Below are 20409 nucleotides of genomic sequence, written 5' to 3'. Positions count from 1 at the left end.
CGCCTTCCTATTAATAGTCCCATCTTTCCTCTATTTTTTTAATAAATAAATTAAAAGGTCTAAGTAAGCTTACTGTGTGGCATCCATGGTGCAAGCAGGAAGTAACCTGTCACTGCAGCCGACACGCCACTCACAATTAATTGCGTAAAGTTTTATAGTGTGGTCATTTGCAGCATAGTTAATTAACCAAATTAACACATTAAACTGACAGCTCTAGTTTTTATACATATTGTATGTCCACAGTTTCATGGTTGATTTTATTGCTGTGTGACATGACCCATACTTAAGCCTCTGGAGGACATCGATCTGGAGCTGCAGCTGTGGTTGCTGTAGCATAGTTTTCTTTACGGCTTGCTAAGCCCACAACCGACCCTCCTTCATCCTTCTCCAAACATGGCGTTATAACAGTATTATTCTAAAAATAATTGAATGCATCCTCCATTTAAATCTCTATTCTCCTTTATTCGTGTGCTTTTCAGACAAATGAATACAAAGATGATTAAAAATACTTTGGCTATTTTGGGGGAAAAATAGAATTATTTTTTTTTTCTTCCAAATGTAATCAAATTATTCTGTTTTATGTAAACAGCTTAAAGATAGCAATTATCCTGAGATGTATTTGACCAGAATATAAATGATAATGCATTGTTTTGGGGGGACGTTCTTGAAAGACATTATGACTAACTTGTGCTGAGTAATGAAATAATTAAAAGATTACTGGTAGCATTAAGAAATGTTTCTGTAAGAAATGCTGTGTTTTTCAAAGTCACTGCCGGTGGTGAAGAGGAAGACATTACAACCGAAATTAAAGGATAAACCACACCTTTAAATGTATGGCACTCACATTTTTAATGCAATGCCAACCAAATGGAAGGATTGAATATCACTTCATTCTTTTCATTTTGAATGTTTTCAATGTTTAATTAACATATTTTTCTATTTAAAAAAAAAATTGGCTGCCATTTATTTGTGAGCTACTAAAACCTGTGGCATTTTAATTACAACTGACAGAGTTGGCTGGTTGCAGTAAATATGGAATGAATTTCATCAGCATCAATGATATGATCAGCAGAAGTGAATAGTGGCCAGAACAGGGCAGGAGTCTAATTACAGCATTGCGGTGTTGGGAAGTGCAGAGGCTAATCCTTTATCAGTGCCTCTGACAGATGCCGTCCAATTAATGAGGAAGACTCGCTTATAAGCATACTATCTAGGGAATTTGACATCAAAGTCAAAGACCCAAGACTCCTTTTTGACGAGGACTTATGTTGCTTTAATCGCGACTACCCTTTAGTCATATGCTGAGACTGCAAGTACTTAAATACATAACAAATTTAACACCAGATAATAAATAAATAAAAAGCGCTAAACAGGTTTTGCTTTATTGACTTGTTATGAGAAACCAGGGAAGTCAAACCAACAAAGGTACAGTACTTTCTTTCAATATACAAATAAACAGTCTGGGCTTAATTTGAATTCTGCCTGGCTCATGAGGGTTAGACCTGGTGTTGGGATTTTTATAGATGAGTGCCGACGGCAGATTGACAAAGGGAGGTGAGCGCCACTGTGATAGTGATCAGAGCTGACCTCGCTCTGGGCCAATCAGAGTGGCTCCTCCCGTTCTCTTGAAATGTGGCACATGTGGTCAAGTCAGTTTGTCAAGGTTGTACACTGATCTAAGACAATGCTGTTTGATTACTTTTACACACTAAACCTCGAGTGCTGTATCAGGAAATCTTTAGACTGAAGAGCGAAACCACAATCATTTAGCACTCTTATGCACAAGCACATTTCCATTCCTTGTTGAATGAATGATTTACGTTTGAGAGGACAGTCAAAGAATCTGACCCGTTAGGTCTGACAAGAAACTGTAATGGAGCTGTGCCAGCTGCTCAGAGAAAGCCTGTCAGCTTGCATGTACATGCATTTAGGCTGATTTGTCTCAGATCCTGCTGGCAGGCTCAGAGGCACGTTTCACTGCTGGAGATGTTACGCCGTTGTCTGGCAACCCTCTTGATCAGAGTTGTGCCGCATGACCGGCTCAATGTACGGTGTGAGTGCACTGTCTAGCTCATGCAAAAGACAGCTGGTAAATTTTGAAACAGCATCTGCATTCATTGATCTGTTACCTGCCCTTCAGCGCTCATTTCCTGGATTTATTATGAGCCGTCGTTTTGATCTGCTGGCTGAGGAACCGCTGGGCTCCGCCACACACTCGTTACTCATTTGAAACTGGAGGAAGTAAATATAAATGTGTCAAATTTAAATTCAAGACTGGTCTAAATTCAGATTAAATGATTGTATCAGTTTTTGGAGGGTTTTTTTCGGCACGGTGACACACTGATTAGCACATCCGCCTCACAGTTTAAAGGTGCAGGGTTCGATTCCGGCTCCGGATTTTGTGTGTGGTGTTTGCATGTTCTCCCCGTGCCAAGTGTTAGGTTGAGAAATTTGTCAGTATGGTCACGAGTTAAAAAAAAAAAAGTGGCTGCCTCCGAGGGCCTCTTAGGATTCCAATTTGACTCTTATCTAAGGTCCATGTCACGACGACACTGAACCCGAACACTTTAATCGTAAGTAAAGAAGCACTTGGCTGATGGGAAGCCTCATGCCAGCTCCCGCAGAGCCACAGACTGCTGTTTATTTGAAACAGAAACATACAGTAGAGCACCAAGATACAAAAAAAAGCACTTTTCAAAAATCAAAGCACGCTTGAAACATCCAAAGAGACGAAAGAACATACAGTAGTACAAGTCAGAAACAGTCAGCTTTAAATTCACTTTTGGCTCAGTGCTTGATCATTTTGAACAGCAGTGCCCGTCAGATGGAGATGGCTGCTCATCTGAGCGCCAGCCATGTCAGGGCTTGTCAGAATTTTGAAAATGTCAAGGTTTCAGCCTCCAAAGACAGCCATGTGTGTTCTATACATTCGCTTGTGTTTCTTTGCAGTCAATGAGGCCGATTATTAAAATACAGAGACTATAAAAAATATTTGTACCTAGTACAGCGTAATGACATCGAGACAGTATTTGTGTATAGATATATAGATATATTCATAAATAATTTAACACATAGATAAATAAATATTCTATGTGCAGATTACGAATCTTTATCAAAGCCTTTGCTTAGCGCAGACTCCAAATGTTGAGACGACTGACCCTGATGTCCGAAAGTCTGGGTGAAAGGCCAAGTGTTCATATGGACGGACGTTCGTGTTGCTCGCCAACGTTCCTCTCACCGCGCTAGTCTCTAACCGCGCTGGCATTCGTTCTTGCTGCAGGTGGCCTGGCGTTCAATCTGCCAGGTGCCCTCTTCGTACGTGCAGTAGCAGATTGTACACTCGTCGATCTTTACCTCTCGTCCGGCCGGTATCACTGTTGTGTCTGCGAAGCAGTTGGGTCCTGTTGGCAAGAATAAGAATGGGAAATGAGAATTGCAAAGGAATAAACGGAATGAGAAAGACAGAGAGACGTTTGTCACACTTAAACGTTTCGTATCATCAAACCAAATAAATATCAAAGACAATGCAAGTAAACACAAATTGCAGTTAATGTAAATTAGTGATTGTATTATTTTTAAAATGAATAAATACATAAATATATATATATATATATAAATATAAAAATATAAATAAATATATATAAATAATCTATCTATCTATCTATCTATCTATCTATCTATCTATCTATCTATCTATCTATCTATCTATCTATCTATCTATCTATCTATCTATCTATCTATCTATCTATATGTATGTATATATATACCTATATATATTTATACACACACACATCACCCTGTGTGGAAAATGAATGCCACCCTAAGCCTTGGGCTGCCCTCAGCAACAACCGAAATCAAGCATTTACTATAATTGGCGTTCACATCTCTGGAGGCATTTTGGCCCAGTCATCCTTGCACAATTGCTGTAATTCAGCAACACGGCTACAGGTTTTCAAGCATGAAAAGCCTTTGAAAGAATATTCCATAGAATTTCAATCAGATTCAAGACTGGACTTTGATTTGGCCTGACCAAAAACCTTCATGTTTTTTATTTAAGCCATTCAAAAAAGCTATTTGCTGATGTGATGATGTCGAACTGAAATGTGCTTTCAGCGTGATATCACAAATTGTCATCCAGGTCCGAAAGTTGTAAAGCAGCACTACTACAACCATATTTGAATGTTAGCATGAGAAAAATAGTAAATGGTTGGGTGGATAGACAATAACTCCTGTAAATCAGACATTGCTTGATTTTTCTGTCCCAATAGATTTATTACAAAGAAAAATTCCTGGCAAAATGTATGCTTCTCGTAATGTAATCTGACAGGCATTTTGTCACACTCTTCTTGAGCAAACTACTCCAGCTGTCTCAATGTTTGAAGGTTACCTTCTCCAGATGTTTCGTAGGATTTTAATCAGGGCTTTGCAGAATAGTCCAATGTACTGTTTTAAAAGAATACCTAAGACTGGCTTTGCTTCTGCCCCCATGAAGGACATTTATGAACATTGGCGGACTGTCTGTGTACAGCTCGATCTTTCATCCATAAAGATTAAAGCTGCAAGTTTCACTCGATAAGACATGAAAACGATAATTTCAAGTCAAAGACAAACAGACCACAAGCATAGCACAACACAATGAAAAATCTGGGGTAATCCAAAATCACGTTATGGTATGACGTTGAAAAGGGCAGGAAAATAATTTGGTAGACACACAAATATCAAATTTTGCGATAAGGCTTGTAATACCGTGGGTGTCGTGTATTGCCCTTTTCTGACCGGCAGTAATGAGAAGCCAACTAACATAGAAGTCATTTTTACAGGATGTTTTCACCAGGGTCATTTAAAAGGTGGAATTTACATGCTGACATTTTCCCCCAAACTGCCATGCATCATCCATGCTCTGCTTCTATTTTAGCTTTTCACTGCCATTAACAGGCTCTTGAGACCGTTGAGTGCCTTGCCCTTGTTTTATGCAGAGAAACGATTTCCATTTAGCATCAGACTAGGAAGGAATCTTTTACATCAATAATCGAAAACATGAAAATGTATCTACTGGTGTAATAGTAAGGGCCAAAGATCAAATGTTAAATAATTTTGGCATCTCCAAAGACTTTTTTTTTTTTAAGGCCTGGGTCAACACACAGTTAGTACTCAACGGAGGAAACCTGAAGTGAACCGCGAGCCTTTTTTCAATTCAGTCATGTCGTAACGGTGAGCTTTAAAAGATTCATCTTTTGGTTTCAGGTCTTGCTTGTTTGTGAGTACTCTTTTACCATCCAATATGCTATAAATTTTGATTTGTGTAATGCAGTTCACATCAAGATGGCCGCACTTTCGTATCTCGAAACAACCATCTCTGACAGACAATACAAATGTTTTTTTAGTAGATTCTCTTTTTTTCTTCTCACTTTCTGATCCTCTAACAAGTACATTATGGTGGTTGGCTGGCAACCAGTTCAGGGTCTGCCCCACCTCTCGCCTCTCGGATGTGCTCAGCGTGCCGCCAAGCTCTTAAGACCTACTTGTGAATTCCTTTCAAAATTATGTTTTTCTTCTTATTTCCTGAACTTGCCTCAAGCACAAATCGAACTTCTGGTACCGGAGAATATGCCAAATAAAATAAATAAATGAATGAATGAATACATAAATATGTCCCATAGGACACTTTTCCTAATGCTACCCAAGCAGTAGTGGAAATCGTGACACAATAAAACACAAAATGGGTTTTAGCGCTAAATTATAAATGAATAAATTATGGATTTTTCTTTGTCTACCCTTTTGAATGGCTGTTTTCTCCTCGTGCTTTCTTCTTCCGCCACCAGGGGGGAAAAAAAGGTCATAAAGCATCCATTATCTCCCCAGCCTCACCACACGAAATATAAACTCGACAGGAATTGTGTCTCGCAGCATCAGGTATAGCATAACAATAGCCATTTCTTGCACTAACAAGCTCTCAAGCTGCTGGTTATATATTACGATGTAATTAGGGGACTGAAGAATGAGGAGTCTTTCCGCTGCAGCATTTCACGAGGTGTCAGCAGCCAGAAGAAGTGTGCTGCTAGCACATCAATCAATGCAAACAGCCTGTCAAAATGTCAACCTCAACACATTCATAAGTCCTTTAGATGCCGACATGCACCCTTACTGGGGAACATCTCGTCTTGTGGCTGTGGACGACTGTCCTTCCCCATTTGTCATCATTAGGGATCCTTACGACAACGTGTCAAAGATTTGCAAGGACAATAATATTGTAAAACACACGTCAACCCTTATCTTGATAAGACTGAAACACCCACAGTTGCATTGGTGCATCATTTTGTTCACTATTCTTTTGTCATGGTTTCATTCTATTAACGTATTTTCTATGCAGCACGTTTGATAGCACGAGAGCTTTTCAATGACACTCACACAGACGAATGGACTGTGGAGCCAGACGTTCACTACTGTTTATGAAGATGGGACAAAGGCAGCATATGGAAATGATGTGCCATTAGCACCTATAGCTTGAAAAGCAGACAGCAGAAGAGAGCACACTTTCAAACACTCACATCCCATCGTTTAAAAAAGAAAAAAAAAAAGAAAACTAACAGATCTCAATTATCTGGAGAGAAAAAATCCCTCATCTTAATGGACTTCTTGAGTGTATTTGCATTATAAATACAGGATAAAAGTGTCACTGATGTGTAAAGACAAAACACGAGGGACCAATTTAACAACACAATGAATAAATGAATTCATGATATTAATAGCTTAGAGTGTCGGTATTCCTTCTAGCACGATCTTTTCTTTTTTATGTTTCATCAAGTCAGACCACCTCTAATCTTTATGGATGAATCCACCGGGACACCGGCGCCTTGCCTATTGTTTTCAATGTCCTTCATAAGGGCAGAAAAATTGACCCTTTTTCTTCATCGTGCAGGAAATAGGCATATCTCATTTAAAAACCTGCAAGATCTCCATTTGCGGATGATGCAATGTTGGTTTCTGTGGAATGGCCACTTGGAAATTGACTTTATACTAAAAAGAAAATACCAGAATAAAGCCCAATGTCTTACCAGGCTTGACTAGCTTCAAATGTATTAAATTATTTTACAGGATAGTGTTTCTTTCTTCTTGGGCTGCCACAAGGATAAACAGGCAACAAGTGTGGAGTACAATTTCTTCGAGTATTTATGTTTTATTTAGTTTTTTTAGTGTAGCGTGTGTGTGTTTTTAAGATGCATCTTAAGAGGACCTTAATACTTGCCTTAATTCAAATGAGCTTTTATCGCTCTTAGCAACAGAGCCACCATGTCTCATGTTGCTCAGTTTGAAGTGATATTGGCTCCGGTTCAAATCGTTTATTACACACCCCCAGATTAGTGCTGACCCTAATGTCTGGGTCTCGGAAAAACACCATTTGTTTCCTTGTACGTTACCAAGATGATAACCTGCAAGAGTAGAGGACAATTTATTTCGGTTTCGATTATGGAGAGGCATCTCTGATTTTAATGTCGTTATTTTCATCTTTCAAAAGCAGAACTTTCATTTTAAATTGAAAAATAGGAGATGGGCATAAGAATCGATTTGCTTGACTTGACGAACCGAGATGGTGACGTGAGCAAAAGTAGCGACCCGCCACTCGTTAAGTTGCAACAGATTGAGGAGTAGTTTTAGAAGGTTTTTGCGTTTTTTTTCTCACTTTCATACTCATAAGTGGAATAGCCAGATCATATTTGCAATACTTTCCAGAACTCCTTTCTATGATTCATTTAATAACAGCAACTGGGACTACTTGATTGTGCCAAAGATCTGCGGGCCTCTTCTTCACCATCTGCCCAAAGTGGCGACGCAGGAAGCAACAGAGATTGGGACGAGGCTAAAGGCTGGACTAATTGCGAACCCCTTCAAAAGTGCCATTCCAAACTCCCAACTCAACAATAAAATGGATGAGCAACTACTGCAGTACTGTGTGATACGGAGATGTGGCTGGGCTCTTTTATCCCAAACTCTGCCAATGAGCTAGCGGGCCATCTACTTTTCTCTTCAGACGGGTAGAACCAACAAGTCCGTAATGTGGACAAGGGTTGTGTGTGTACCTGAACAATATCTAATAACGCCACACTAGAGGACATCTGGACATGGAGTGACTCTTATGTTACACTTTGCTAAAAGAATCCACAACGATTATCATAATCATTGTAGTGCTACCCCAAGGTAACGCTAAGGTTGCCATGGAAATGCTGCAGCGTGCCATAGACAAACAGATGGTTATGCACTCAGACTGTTATGATAATGGCAACAGACTTTAATCATGCAAGTTTGAAGTCTGGTGTGGGTGCACTCTCCAATTGATACACACGGCCGTTGTATGAATTGTGTTAACTTCATGGACTGTCCTCCTATTGCACTCAAATTCTGGATGACCAATGGGGGAAGTCCGGGCACCTCAAGAATCGAAGCAGGAACATGGTCCACTCTGGCACAATGTTCCTCTCTTGGTTAAAATTCTGTCAGAGCTTGGAGTTGAAAGTTCTTCTGACAGATGACTTTACTAAACAATCCCAGGTGACTCCTTCCGACAATATTTTGGGGTCCTCCACCATGATATAGTGATGGCTTAAAATAGTGTTTTTCTTGAAGCACTATAAATGAGGTGCCACGATTGTTAAATGAAACTTGACAGCATCCAGTAAATGTCAGTCACAAACTTTATTGGTAAAAATTATCTAAGGATGAGTCAAATGGCAAAAAAAAGTTGCCTTCATTCACAGCTGGCCTTTGATATTCATGAACAACTGTCTGGGTGAGATGTCAGCGATACCTGGCGCTTTCATCTTCATCCCTTGGCTCTTCCCCAAAATGTCTGCATGCATAACAAGTGAATAACACATCTGAGACAGGGGACCCTGCCATGGTCATCGATTTTTGCATGTCTGAAAAGGCCACGATAATGTCAGTGCATAATTGATTAACTCATCAAACGATGCAATTCTTGCATTTAGCGATGAAAGCCATGCAAAAATGCAGACTGGCTAAATCAGTATATGTGTTGTATGAGGAATCGGAATACTAATGTTACACCCTTGAGATTTATATTCTCAATTTTGATGTACCTTAGAACATTAACACAGCTCCGGCAATTTACTCAGTCAGTCAGTCGGTGTTAAATCACCCCTGGATGAGTAATTTGTTATTTTCCTACTAATGATGTGAGCTTTGATGTGACACATTTCCTACAAGCGACACATCTGCTACACTTAAACAGCATATGCGAGCAGGGCGACAATTTTAATGGTCGCCGATGAACTTATTTTACGCTAATTATTGCGAAGGGTGAAAGAGTTTTTTATTTTCTGTCACGTAGAATTTGTGGGCAGGTGGAATGTGGCAGCGAGTCATAATTATTTATCTTTACAAAAAATAGCTCCTTTGTATTGTAGCTGCAAGGAGAATGACAAATTTAAATTGCATTTGTTTCCAAAGCAGAAAAAAAAAATCAATGACAACTGCTTTATTTAAGTCTTATTGGTTATCTTTTGTATTTTTTTTTTCAATTGGCAATAACGTGTACAATTTTGGTCTTCATTTTTTTTATCGCGGTTCTTTTCTAGTTGGCTTTTGGATGATGAAGGATGATGAATTTCATTTTGACCTTACGTTGATTACATTTTTCTTCCCTTAACGCATTCAGCCGCTGGCAATAAATTGTAAAAGTGACAAAATTGAAAAATATGCTGTCACTCACAAGAGAGCAAACTGTGTTGAATTTGAAGTGGCCAGGTCCACTCGCTCCGAATCCAATGTGCAAAATTTGTCTGCACTTTTATTTTGATGATCCCTTCAGGGCCGCTGGCTGATTTTTAGTTCGGGATTGCTTCATTGCACGTGTTCATTGTTTTAAACGTGGCTTGTTGGTGGTGCTGCACAGTTAATTACAGAGCTCACTGTCTGTATCATTTCCTGTCTTCCTGGCTACAGGGTATATGAACAGATGATATCATTCAATACGGTGCTATTTCTGTGTGTATGTGTTGGGTACAGGTATGTGTGTTCTGATCATGTGACCTAGTCAACCATTTTTTAAAATTGATTCAGATTTAATCAACATGGTAAAGGCTGAACGAGTTGAGTTTTCTTGTATTTGCTATAAATCGATGAAGGTCGAGTGGACTATAAATTGATGAAGGTCGAGTTAATTAGAGCTCCTTTTTTTTTTTTTTTTTTTTTTAAAGGGCCAGCCAATCTTATCTTGTGTTCCATAGCTGTTTCAATACTTATGTTGCAAAGTTCTGATCCGAATAAAGTCGTCATAAAGTCATCACACAATATTTTGGCGACTGAGCTTGATGTCGTGGCGCTTTTTGGTGGTCGAAATATTTTGGGACTGGCATAATAGATCAAATAGCGAGGTTTACCTCTGTTAGCTGCAATTATTTTATTTTTTGGATTAGTAGTTTGCTGCGTTAGACATGTTGAAGTCAAGCTTATGGTAATATGGGTGGATTCCATTGCAACACAGCAAATCCTTCCCCGGATGAAAAGAGCATGACGGCTTGGTGGCAGTTGTGAATATTAGTTGACAGCCATGCCACATCTGTCTCCAAACAGATGCGCATACAACTGAAGCTCGACAAATCTGCTGTGCAATCCAAAGGGAGAAAACTGGAGCAGTGCCTAAATGTAACACAAAGCTCTTTGGGCATGTACGTATTTCACAAGCGAACAAACAATCATCTTGTTGCCTGCCAAAATCCAACAGCTAAACATGACTGTCAGTGTCTGCCCGAGGGAAAGAAACAACATTTTGACTCTTAATTTGTATTTTGATCATCACCATCATTTATGAGCACATTTTAATCGTATTTCAATGTTATATAATGGCATGTGTTATCTATTATTTGTCTACTTTGATCATTTTATTGGGTTGGAATGTAATCTAGATTTCTTTTGAAAGCCATTTTGTTGAGTATTTGAAAATTTCTCATGAATATCTGCGCCAACATGATAACGCATTAATCTTTCTTTTCTACTTTGAAGGGATTCAAGCAGTATTGTTGCACGATAACACAAACATATCTATTTGATAGTCCCACCAAGAAAAACAAAGGACCCTTGTTTTTGTCTTGGAAGGACTGAGCAGCATGGTTTCTGCAGAGTTCTTCACACTAAAAACAAAACATGAACATACAGTACCTCCTTCTACCTCGACTTCATAATAGCACCATCAATTTACCACAGAACAGATGCTGTCGCCACTCTTTGAAATTAGCTGGGAATAATTTATCAAAAATGTTGAAGGACGTGACTGATGAGCCACGTGTAATATATGACCTTTGAAAAGGAGCTACTAAGTTACTACACACACACACAAAGGGTGATGAAGCCATTCATTTACTGATTTGGATGGACTGACTGAATCTGTGGGCTGCCAATACGTTTAAAATAAGTGACTCCACTTACCGCTCTTGCAGATGGGACAGCACTGGTCCGGCTCGTATTCCGGGTCCACACATTCCGTAAGAGGGCAAGCCGACACAGAACACAGCACCTCTCCGCTCGGCTCACATCGGCATTTCTCGCACGGTGACACCTGGAAAACACAATTAGCGGAGGTATTGTTTTATTTTTATTTTTTTAATTAATTCCTTGCTATCCCTGTCTCACAATAGCAACGTGATAACATTTCTTAAAAATGACGGACTGTCAAAATGCTGAGTTGGGTTGGAATGGATACTTCAGCCTGAGTACGATGAACAGGATATTTTGAAAATCGGATGATAGGTTCTGGAAAAATTGCATTTTTTTGTGTTGTGGAAAAATGCCTTCGGGCAGAATGTTTTTGTGAGGTCTCGTCTTCAGAATGGAGTTAAACGGTACAATTTTATTTTTCCTCAATATTCTCCTCGACCTCTTTCATTCCACGTTTACTCCGACAACACTATACTTTCATTTTTGTGATGTCAAAAAAACTAAACCACCATAAATAATTTCAAAACTTTTTCCATCACTAATGTGACGTATAACCTGTAAAAGCCAATTGAAAAAAAGCAGCTGAGATAATGTGGTTGCACAAGTGTACACACCCTCTTTTAATAACTCATTCACTGCCATTGACGGCTATAAACATCAAAACTGATCTGGCAGCAAATGAGTTAAGAGATGTGCCGTGATCAGAATTACTCCAAAATGCCTTGCCTCTTCAATTGTTCCTTTCCATATCATAACCCAGAAAAGACTGTAGCTGATTGTGTACAGATTGCAGCTCTGTGAAAGGCTTGTTTGTCAGTCCCTTGTGCATAGCAGCACATCTTTGGTTCGATCAAGAGCGCTAAGGTTAATTCAGACAGTATTGTTGCTGATTGCAGAGGCTGTCGCCTCCGCATGCCACTTGAAAAATGGAGCGCGGCAGCACTTCCCAAAGAAGTTAGCAATCACGCATAACAACCTGGCTGTTGCAAATCCCAAGGCACAGCCAAAGGCTAATATAGGATGCTTGTATCAGAAAGGTTTTTTTGCAGCTTTAGCTCAGCACACCTTTATCCCAAAACCGCTTCTAACATCTTGAGCTTGTAAGAGAGTACTGTAACCGTATGAAGACTTTGAAAACGAGCCGACGGAAATCTTCTAGAACGAACAAAAACAAGTGCTGATCTTTGCCATTAGATCATGCCTTCTTCCTCGCCTGCAACTACTTTTTTTTTTGTAGTGCTTGACAATTTCAACGTCAAAGGAGGTTTTGTCAGCCTTTTGCTCCACAGTGAAGGCAGATCATGAACTCACCTTAAACTCCTCTAGCGAAGCGTAGATCTTTCCCCGAAATTCGCAGTAGTTCTTTTTCTCCTTGCATTGCGGGCAGCATTGACTTGTGTCCACTTTAATGCAGCGAGGGTGCACCCTGGGACAATCGGGCTTGCTGCATAGAGGACCTTCATCTGTACAAAGGCAAGGGCACGTGGACGGGCCTGGGGTGAATTGCTCACCGATCGCGAATACAAAACCGCTCTCATCCATGCAGCCTTTACCCCTGTAGTCCGGGTAGGCGTACTCGTCGATGGCCTCCAAGGACAGAGTGACGTCACTTGTGGGACCCACGTCAATTTGTTTGAACTTATCTTGATCAGTCCACAGCTCTTGGGACTTCCCACCCTTCGATCTGAGGTTAGATCTGGCACGGCTCGTGCCGGTTCTGTTTAGACCCAAAGTATTGTCCTCGGGTTGCTTGGGGACCACTTTGTCCTCTCTGGCTTGGGTCAAGACCTTTTCCAGACGTTCACGGCTAACCGGAAGAGTCGTTAGAGGATTACTTTCAGCCCCATTCATCAGGAACCAGAGAACAAAGAGAACCTCTGCTGTCATGGCAACAGAGTGCAGCATCTCTCCCCACCACTGGCGAGGTGGGAAAACACCTTGACTCACATAACACACTTCACAGCTCAGGTGTGAGCCAGTCCATCTGGAAAGAGAAAATTAAACTGGGGTTATGTGCTCAGTATTTTGCCACTTTTTATTTAATGGCTGGGCTTTGGTACAGGGTTACACATTCACGTGGCTTTGTCCCATGAAACGGGCAAAAATCCCCAGAAAATTGAAGATCGGGGGATTGGATTGTTAAGATGGGGAACATTCATAGACCTGTGTTAGGAAATCGATACGGCGTGATACTGGAACAGTTCCCTGCATCAATCAGTCTTGTTGGTGGCAAAGAGGAAAAAACCGAATCCAACATTCGAAAGCTCCTCTGCTCCTCTTAAAGGAACAAAAAGGCTCAATCAATTTACTTCTTAAAATGAATCTCAGTAAGAGGGATTGATTTGAAAAATAAAAAAGATCATTCATGTCACGGTCGCCGTAACAAGCCGTTTAAAGTGAAGAAGCTTTGTTTTTTTACCCCACATACTCTCGAGTTAAAAACCTCCTTGGAGCTTTCTTTTGTGTTGTAATCACATGTAATTGCACATCTTTTGAATGTAGCCTTTATACGTTAATATGCAACACCTCGGGAGGAGTAAAACCCTGAAGTAAACTGCAAACACAGCATAGTTGATTAAAAACAAAAAAGGCTGTGCTGGATATTTTTATTTTTGCCTCTTGCTAAACTTGATTTACTCTGGCACTTTGAAATTCAAATGCCTGCTATGACGCTTTGCTGCGCTCGGTGGCCTACTTCCATTTATTTCCTTACCGTTGCTGAGGCCACGCAAAGGCGGCAATTGTATTGATGTTAACCATTTTATACAATATAATTAGTCTGTGTTGACTAACTACATTTCAAATAATCCAATGTGAATTTATTCCAGCCTACTTCAATGCATGGATTCACTTTAAGACTCTGGAGTGACAGAATATAGAGAAGTTAGAGTCAGCACATGATGTTATTTAGACAACCTGACAAAATATTCTGTCTGCTTCAAACTGCTGGCAGTATTGGAGCAATGTTTATAGCTGATTTGCTTTTTTTGAGGCAGAAGCTTTTGAGTTGTGGCGGGAGAGAAAGGCAGTGGAGGGAGAACGAGAGATGAAAAGATGAGCCCATTAGTAGAAGAACCTCACCCCGAACCACCTTAGCAGCTGTTACAAGCGGTCACATGGCTTTTTATGACACTGTGAAAGTAATGGGAATAAATTAATATGTAATGGGAATAAATTTAAAAAATATATTAATTGCCTGGTTAAAAAAATTGATTAGAAAAGTTAAATTGTCACAGAAATCATTGTAATTAGATTTTCCCAAAATACTTCAGCTCTAACTATAATAAATTTTAAAAAAAATGGTGTGTTGAAAATACACCTACAGTAATACAAGTTATAAATGGAACACCGAAAGGGACACACGTATTTTTTTTTTGCTGGTGAGGAGAACCTGTGATTGCAGTCTGACTGTTTTTGAAATGACTTACAGGTGATGGGCTTGTTTTTTTTTCTATAATTTGTTATTAGCTAAGGATTAAAACGTCTTCCTTGAAGTTATTGAGTTGTCTTTTTATTTTGTTGTTTGGAAGACTATAAAACACATTATGTTGTTAACAGCTTCGTGAAAATAACATGATCTATATTGTGTATCGCCGCCATTCTGTCAAAAAATAGAGACATGAACTTGCTTTAGAGAAATAACAATTCTACAGAGGGCCACAAAAAATAAAGGGAAAAAAATGGACTGATTTTATAATGTTCTAAAGTTGTTTACTACCTCTGGGCGCTATTGTCCCAAAACTAAAATATATAAATGTGCCTCGATCATAAACCTTCCATTATACTAGCCATTTCATTTTTTTTGTCCTTGTATCTTTGAAGAGCTAAAAAAATGAGCAGGAGGAATTGAGGACATCCAATGCAAAAGACGAAATCCATTGCATTGGAGTACAAAAAGGAAAACTGACTGTAGGGCAGGCTTCATTCATTCTGAATTGTTATAGTATTCTTTTGCAGCTTTTTCAAGGTGATTCTTTTCAAAACTTAATAATGCTGTTTTATTGGAAATCACATCTTTTCCTTGAGTTCTCTGCATTGTGTCAGCTCTATTAAGATACAAATCAGCCCTGGTGTGTCTTTATTTTCTGGTTTATATATATATGTATATGCCGATCGTGTACTTTGCCACTGAAATTGGCAAAAGTGATAGATAGCGACAACCCACAATGTCATAAACACTCCATTATCCACAAATCCCAAAGGAGTTGTGTGATAAACTACTTCAATTATTTTGGGGAGAAACGCCAAAACACTTCCAATCCAGAGTTGTGCTGTGTTCGGCACATTTTCCACACACTCTAAAAATACATTTCTAGGTTTTAAGGAGCACAATCAAAAAAAATAATAATACATATGTATGTTTGACTGTATATATTTTGGGCTTTGTCACAATTGGTAGTTGCATGTGGGTGGGAACTTATGAAAGTTATAAGTTATAATACAACTGAATTGTTGTGTATTTGTATTGCTTGAGGTGCAACTTGCTTTTAAGACTCGTATTTACTGCAGTGTAGCAATTCTCTGCTTGCAATGAGAGTCAAAATGAAGCCTTTTAAAATCTCCCTATTTCTTTTTAACACTCAGAATATGCAGTGAAGTGATTTTTCACATGAGGTGGTCTCGTTCCTTTCTCTGCATGCTTCCAAATATTGGGCATCTCTGAAACAACTCCAATGTTGGGAATATTTAAGTTCCCAAACTGTCAATTAAAAAAAGATGCATAGTCTGCATGTGACTCACAATACAATATTTGTATTTATATTGCTTAGTGGTGGACCACAGGGGTTTTGGGGAGCCAGGCAAAATGTTTGCTCATTTTGTTCCTTTAATAAGTATGCTTTCTAAATCTGTGAGGTGTGTAGAAACAAACCTCAAAGGGGATGTATATATATATTAATGAGTCGTATACCATATTTTCGTAGTTTGTTGACGCATTACAAATCAAATGATAGATGGGTAAACGATTTTAAAGTAACGAAACAGAATTTAGTTAGGCATTTGACTGCATTTCCTTGATTGACTATGGGAAAAATGAACTTAAATCAATAATATTATAATGTTTTTATGTTCATGTTGGATGAAAATAGAGAAAATGTGCTTTTCCACATAGTTAAATGAATGTTTGTATCAAATGTTGTTAGTAAAGTACAGAGATTGAGCTAATTTTGCAAACAATCTAAAACTCTTTACAATTGTCGATCGGCTTGCAAAAAAAACGATACAATGATCTTATTCTCAGTTATATTTTCTGCTTTTGACATCATCGTTATATAGTATAGACCACGTAATCCTTCCCTGGGGACTCATTGCACCATGATATTGCCTGACGTCATATTGTTCTTCTTTTGAACACAAACTGAGAATGAATCAACACTGCCTTGGCTGGTTGCAACCAAGGCGTGTATTCTATTTTGCTTTAATTGCTTTAATAGGCCATTAGTCCACATAACAGTCGGAAGTCTGAATTGATTTGTGCGTGATTAGACCAAACTGTGTACATACACGCAACTGAAAGCAGTGTTGGCTTTTTGCATAGCTGTGACAGATTTGTTGGCTAACGTGACATCTAATAATGTAACATGTTTTAAAGTTACTACGCAGTTCCACGTAAAGAAAAAAATATATATACAGCTCATGATTGAGGTGCATCGGTGCGTGAATCGTTTTGCAAAAAAATTGTAAGTGAATCGAATGTTGGGCTGATGGGAAATTCACTCCTCTCTATAAAGTCAATCCAAAAATGCAATTGCTCATTGAAAGATCAAAAACATAAAAGGGTAAGCAGCATTTAATGCTTACCAACTTTCCTGATTCCAGATAATGAAAAATAGTGAAACTCTAAATGTGAATGATCATCAATGAATTTGCATTTGATTGTTTGTCACAGCTAAGCTATACAGCAATGTTGAAGTGCAAAAGGTTTTATTGTTGTCATATAATGTAACATACTCTGTGCAAGCGATCGTTTTTGTCAGAGGAATACATTACACTTTGTGTTAATTCAATTTGGTTTAATGTGAGAACGCATTTGGGGGATTGGATGCCCAAATAAAACACATTAGATGTCCAGTTACAGCAGACCTAAATGGTGAATATGATTATTTTTAAAACGAAGGAAAGATTGCTAATGCAAGAGTAAATAGAGCAAACATCAGAAGATTGCCTGATAATGCAATTGGGCCTTACAGCATATTAACACTAAATAAAACACTTTCACACAAAGCGTCAGCACTAAAAACAGGTTTACAGCTCAATAAAAGTTTTTATTTTTGTCTCCTAATAAAAGTGAGATAATCAAGGTGATAAATGTTAAAACAACGAGTAAGATATCTCAAAACAAAACATGAACTACTTTTGACTACTTAATGATACTGAGAGCTTTTCCTTGACACAAAGCCAAATTTACAACAAATTATCTTCACATCATTGCCCAGCTCTGCTATTAATATTGTAAATTTGCTATTGATCCACGTTTTTTTTGTTGGACGGGGCGGGTGGACTTTATGATCCTGATCTCCACTGACATTTAAATGTTACTTTGACTTTCTGCAGGGAGCCCAAAAAAAAAAAAAAAAAACGCTTCTTTTGCAGTATGAGCAGATTAGCGCTGTCACTTTGCATACACGTTCCCAAAGTCAAAGGTCAATATTTTGCTCACGTCGACATATTTGTCACAGTTGATCACTGAGGTGCAGCCGCGGTGATTAATCAAAGAGAGATTTAACCTGGCTGTTGGTTCACGATTCAATGATTCCCACCGTAGCGTTGATGTATGACTCATAATAAATATTGTTGCTTTCATTACCAAGCAGAGGAAATAAAGCCGGTAAGTCTTGAGAAGGAGCATTAAGTCAGGGAGAAAATATAGCTCAAGCTTGACTAATTGGACACTACTCATTCTATTCCACTAGATTAGTCTGACAAGACTTCAATATTATAACAAGTGGAGAAAAGGTTGACCTGCCTCTTGCGCTCTTCAGTCATGTCACTCAGATTTTTCTTCCAGAGTTGCTTTGAGCAAATGAAGCAACACATTAACTTATTCACTGCCATTGACTCATATAGACGTGAAAGATAAAATACAACTTTTGACGTCTATATGCATCAATGGTAGTGAATGAGTCAATGCTATAAATAAGCTGAAATAAATTGAGGCAGAATTCCCATCTTCAGGAATTTTCCTCACATGAGCTGAGACTGTTTTTGTTGATAATTACTAGCTCTGCTGAATTATTCAAAAGAATCAAATCTATTACGGCCATGTTTCATCCACATGACCGGCGACATCCAGAGATGAGCTCGCAGCCTCGTGTTTTGATTTGTATGGTAGGGATGTTGTTGCAAAGCTCACACAGGTTGGCTGGCAATGAACCTCCACGGCGAGTATCGTGTTTAAAATGTCTCAGTGAATAAAAGTCAAACCATGTCCCTCTGTCACATCAAACTGGATGTCATTTAGAGGAAAAGCAAGTCCACGGGCTAGAATTAAATCAGACTCGCAGTATGCCTGCACAGCTGTCTGCACTTGATTTAGTTTTTTCGCTGAATCTAATTCCTTAGCTTCGCTGCTCCAACATTCAAACATCTACACAAATGTGCAAGGAAACTATTTACTTTGGGTCAATTTGTGACAAAGCGCATTGCAAGGGCTAAGACATGAAAGCTTAGGACAGTTCTTGCTTGTGTGCTCCGATCTGACAGGGCAGAGAAAGCATTGAATTAATGATGCCATGTTAAAAGAAATTAAACAGGTAAAGGGTGGAATCATGTAGTCTAATTAGAAGAAGAATGTACACCAAAGCAGAGTATTGAGCCATCTGCTAGCAAATAATTTCAGGGCTGTCTAACTGGATTTGATCCTTTCGTTGTAAATCTTACAAGTGACCTACATGAAAAGAAAGTTTTTGCAAACATACAACCCACTCTTGTAAAACTGTCATGTAATCTTTGGATCATGTGGAATGGAATAAAGGTGAAAATGTGCTTGTGTGCACAATTCCAGCCAGGAAAAGTAAAAAAAAAATAAAAATAGAACTGAGGCGATATTAAAGGGCAGAGTGCAGCATATGACACATTGTGTATATTCCTTTTTGATGTGGCTCACCCAGAGATGTAGTGACATTTACATTTTCCGGATACAAAAATAAGGAAGCATACGTTCCCGAATATAATCTGAGTAGAATTCCATTGTACATGTAATTTGTCAAACATTTATTTTCTCCTCCCATCTTTAAGATGCACACTAAAGGAAGACATGCAGCATCCACAGGTGCATAAAGAATATTATACTGTAAATGCACTGGAATGTTTTTTTTTTACAATAATCATAATAATTACAGGTTGTAATCCTCTCATAAGTGCACTGAAAAAAATACCAAATATTAATCAATATAACAATGAACCTACCTGTGATAATCGTACGGTTCCGTCAGCGCTTTTGGATCACCGCTACACACAGTTCGAAGGAACCCAGATAGAAACAAATGATCACAACAAGTGCAGGATGGTCCACTTTGCCAAACGGTGGTTGTCTAGAAGATCGTTTTTTAACTTTAGTCGTCTCATAAGAATGTGCAAGGTGCTCCGTTCTCTGCTTGTGATTCGGAGAGTCTGATGCTCCACACGCGCGGGCACTTTATTCTCTCTCCCCAAATTATTAAATAGATGGAGGCGGGGTGCTTTGGTTCCTGCAACTAACAATCTGGCCGCCAGGTGGCACGATTTAAAAGACTGAACTGCTGATGGGGCAAGGAAATCTGGTGATCCAGATTGGTTTTATGCTCTGTTGGTTAATTGGGCACGGAGCCGTTAAAAGTGATCATTCATTTTAAGTATTTTTTTCATATGTTATCAAGATAAAATAGGTAATAAACTATTATAATTGGATTTGTGCAGTTCAACCAGTTCAACATTTATTGAGCCATTTTATATTTGAGATCAATCCTTTCTAGTTAAAAT

The 20409-nt window shown here is 38.8% G+C and overlaps 2 protein-coding genes across 8 annotated transcripts in view; one reads left to right on the top strand and one right to left on the bottom strand.

The window, feature by feature from the left end:
- Nucleotides 1–20409, top strand: part of mocos (molybdenum cofactor sulfurase) — a 43540-nt gene that overhangs the window by 7770 nt on the left and 15361 nt on the right. For 3 of the 5 annotated variants that reach the window (XM_088385724.1, XM_088385722.1, XM_088385723.1), the window contains one exon: nt 11454–11594. The exons of the other annotated variants lie outside the window; for them this stretch is intronic. The gene's annotated coding sequence lies outside the window, so the exon portion shown is untranslated. The remainder of the gene's footprint in view (nt 1–11453; nt 11595–20409) is intronic. 5 annotated transcript variants of the gene reach the window in all.
- vwc2 (von Willebrand factor C domain containing 2) lies at nt 1359–20080 on the bottom strand. 3 transcript variants are annotated; one of them, XR_015860596.1, is made up of 5 exons: nt 19858–20080; nt 12763–13435; nt 11443–11572; nt 3159–3401; nt 1359–2232 (listed from the first exon to the last, which is right to left on the bottom strand). XR_015860596.1 is itself a non-coding variant. In XM_088385734.1 (5 exons), exons 2-5 carry the CDS (start codon nt 13354–13356, stop codon nt 3250–3252), a joined length of 786 nt encoding a protein of 261 aa, XP_088241860.1. In that variant the 5' UTR covers nt 13357–13435; nt 19858–20080; the 3' UTR covers nt 1359–3249. The 3 variants fall into 3 exon arrangements, 2 of the variants coding, with proteins under 2 accessions (XP_088241860.1, XP_088241859.1); XM_088385734.1 differs by having other exon boundaries at nt 1359–3401; nt 12763–12914; nt 13005–13435; XM_088385733.1 differs by having other exon boundaries at nt 1359–3401.

This window comes from Syngnathus floridae, chromosome 9 (assembly GCF_059516105.1).
Source record: "Syngnathus floridae isolate MCC-2025c chromosome 9, RoL_Sflo_1.0, whole genome shotgun sequence".
NCBI lineage: Eukaryota > Metazoa > Chordata > Actinopteri > Syngnathiformes > Syngnathidae > Syngnathus > Syngnathus floridae.
This window is presented reverse-complemented; position numbering and strand designations above follow the sequence as displayed.